At 69.5% G+C, this 604-nt stretch overlaps 1 protein-coding gene across 1 annotated transcript in view; it reads right to left on the reverse strand.

The window, feature by feature from the left end:
- Position 1: 1 nt before the first annotated feature.
- Positions 2-604, reverse strand: part of LOC112551521 (netrin-1-like) — a 16,655-nt gene continuing 16,052 nt past the window's right edge. Inside the window, exon 2 of the mRNA XM_025212887.1 lies at positions 2-563. Coding sequence (XP_025068672.1) covers positions 2-550 — 549 coding nt within the window. The 5' untranslated portion in view covers positions 551-563. The remainder of the gene's footprint in view (positions 564-604) is intronic.

The following is a 604-nucleotide window of genomic DNA, read 5'->3' on the forward strand; positions in this document are numbered from 1 at the left end:
CTTACATCTTGCGGCACTGCGTGGAGTAGAACTGGAAGGGCACCCAGGAGCGGCCGTAGTCCATGGACTTGTAGATGGCCATGGACTCGGGGCGCGGCGAGCAGAACTGCAGGCTCACGTAGGTCACCTCGAACTTCTTGCCCAGCGCCAGCGTGAGCGTCACGTTGTGCGGGTGCTGCACGAAGCTCTCGGACTGCCAGCACGTGAGGTTGTGCGGGTTGTTGAGGTCGGTGAGGAAGGCGGGCGGGTGGGCGCGCCGGGGCTCGGACGCGTTGCACAGGTGGCAGGTGCGGAGCCGCTCCTCGCCCTTCTCGCTCAGCACGCAGTAGCGGGCCGGCGGGCGGCCGCACGTGCTGGACGCCCGCACCTCCTTGCCGAAGGCGGAGTTGACGAAGTCCGGGATGCAGCGGCGCGGCAGGCCGTGCTCGTCGTAGCAGGGGTCGGGCTGCGCCGTCTGCACCGCGAACATGTTGAGGCCGTAGTAGCCGCCCTCCGCCAGGCACGCCAGGGACACCAGCGCCAGCAGGGCCCCGCAGCACCTCGCGGACATCCTCTCGCCGGACCTGGGGGCACAGAGGGAGAGAGGGGTGAAGGCGGCGGGCCG

This window comes from Alligator sinensis, unplaced genomic scaffold (genome assembly GCF_000455745.1).
Source record: "Alligator sinensis unplaced genomic scaffold, ASM45574v1 scaffold17_1, whole genome shotgun sequence".
NCBI lineage: Eukaryota > Metazoa > Chordata > Crocodylia > Alligatoridae > Alligator > Alligator sinensis.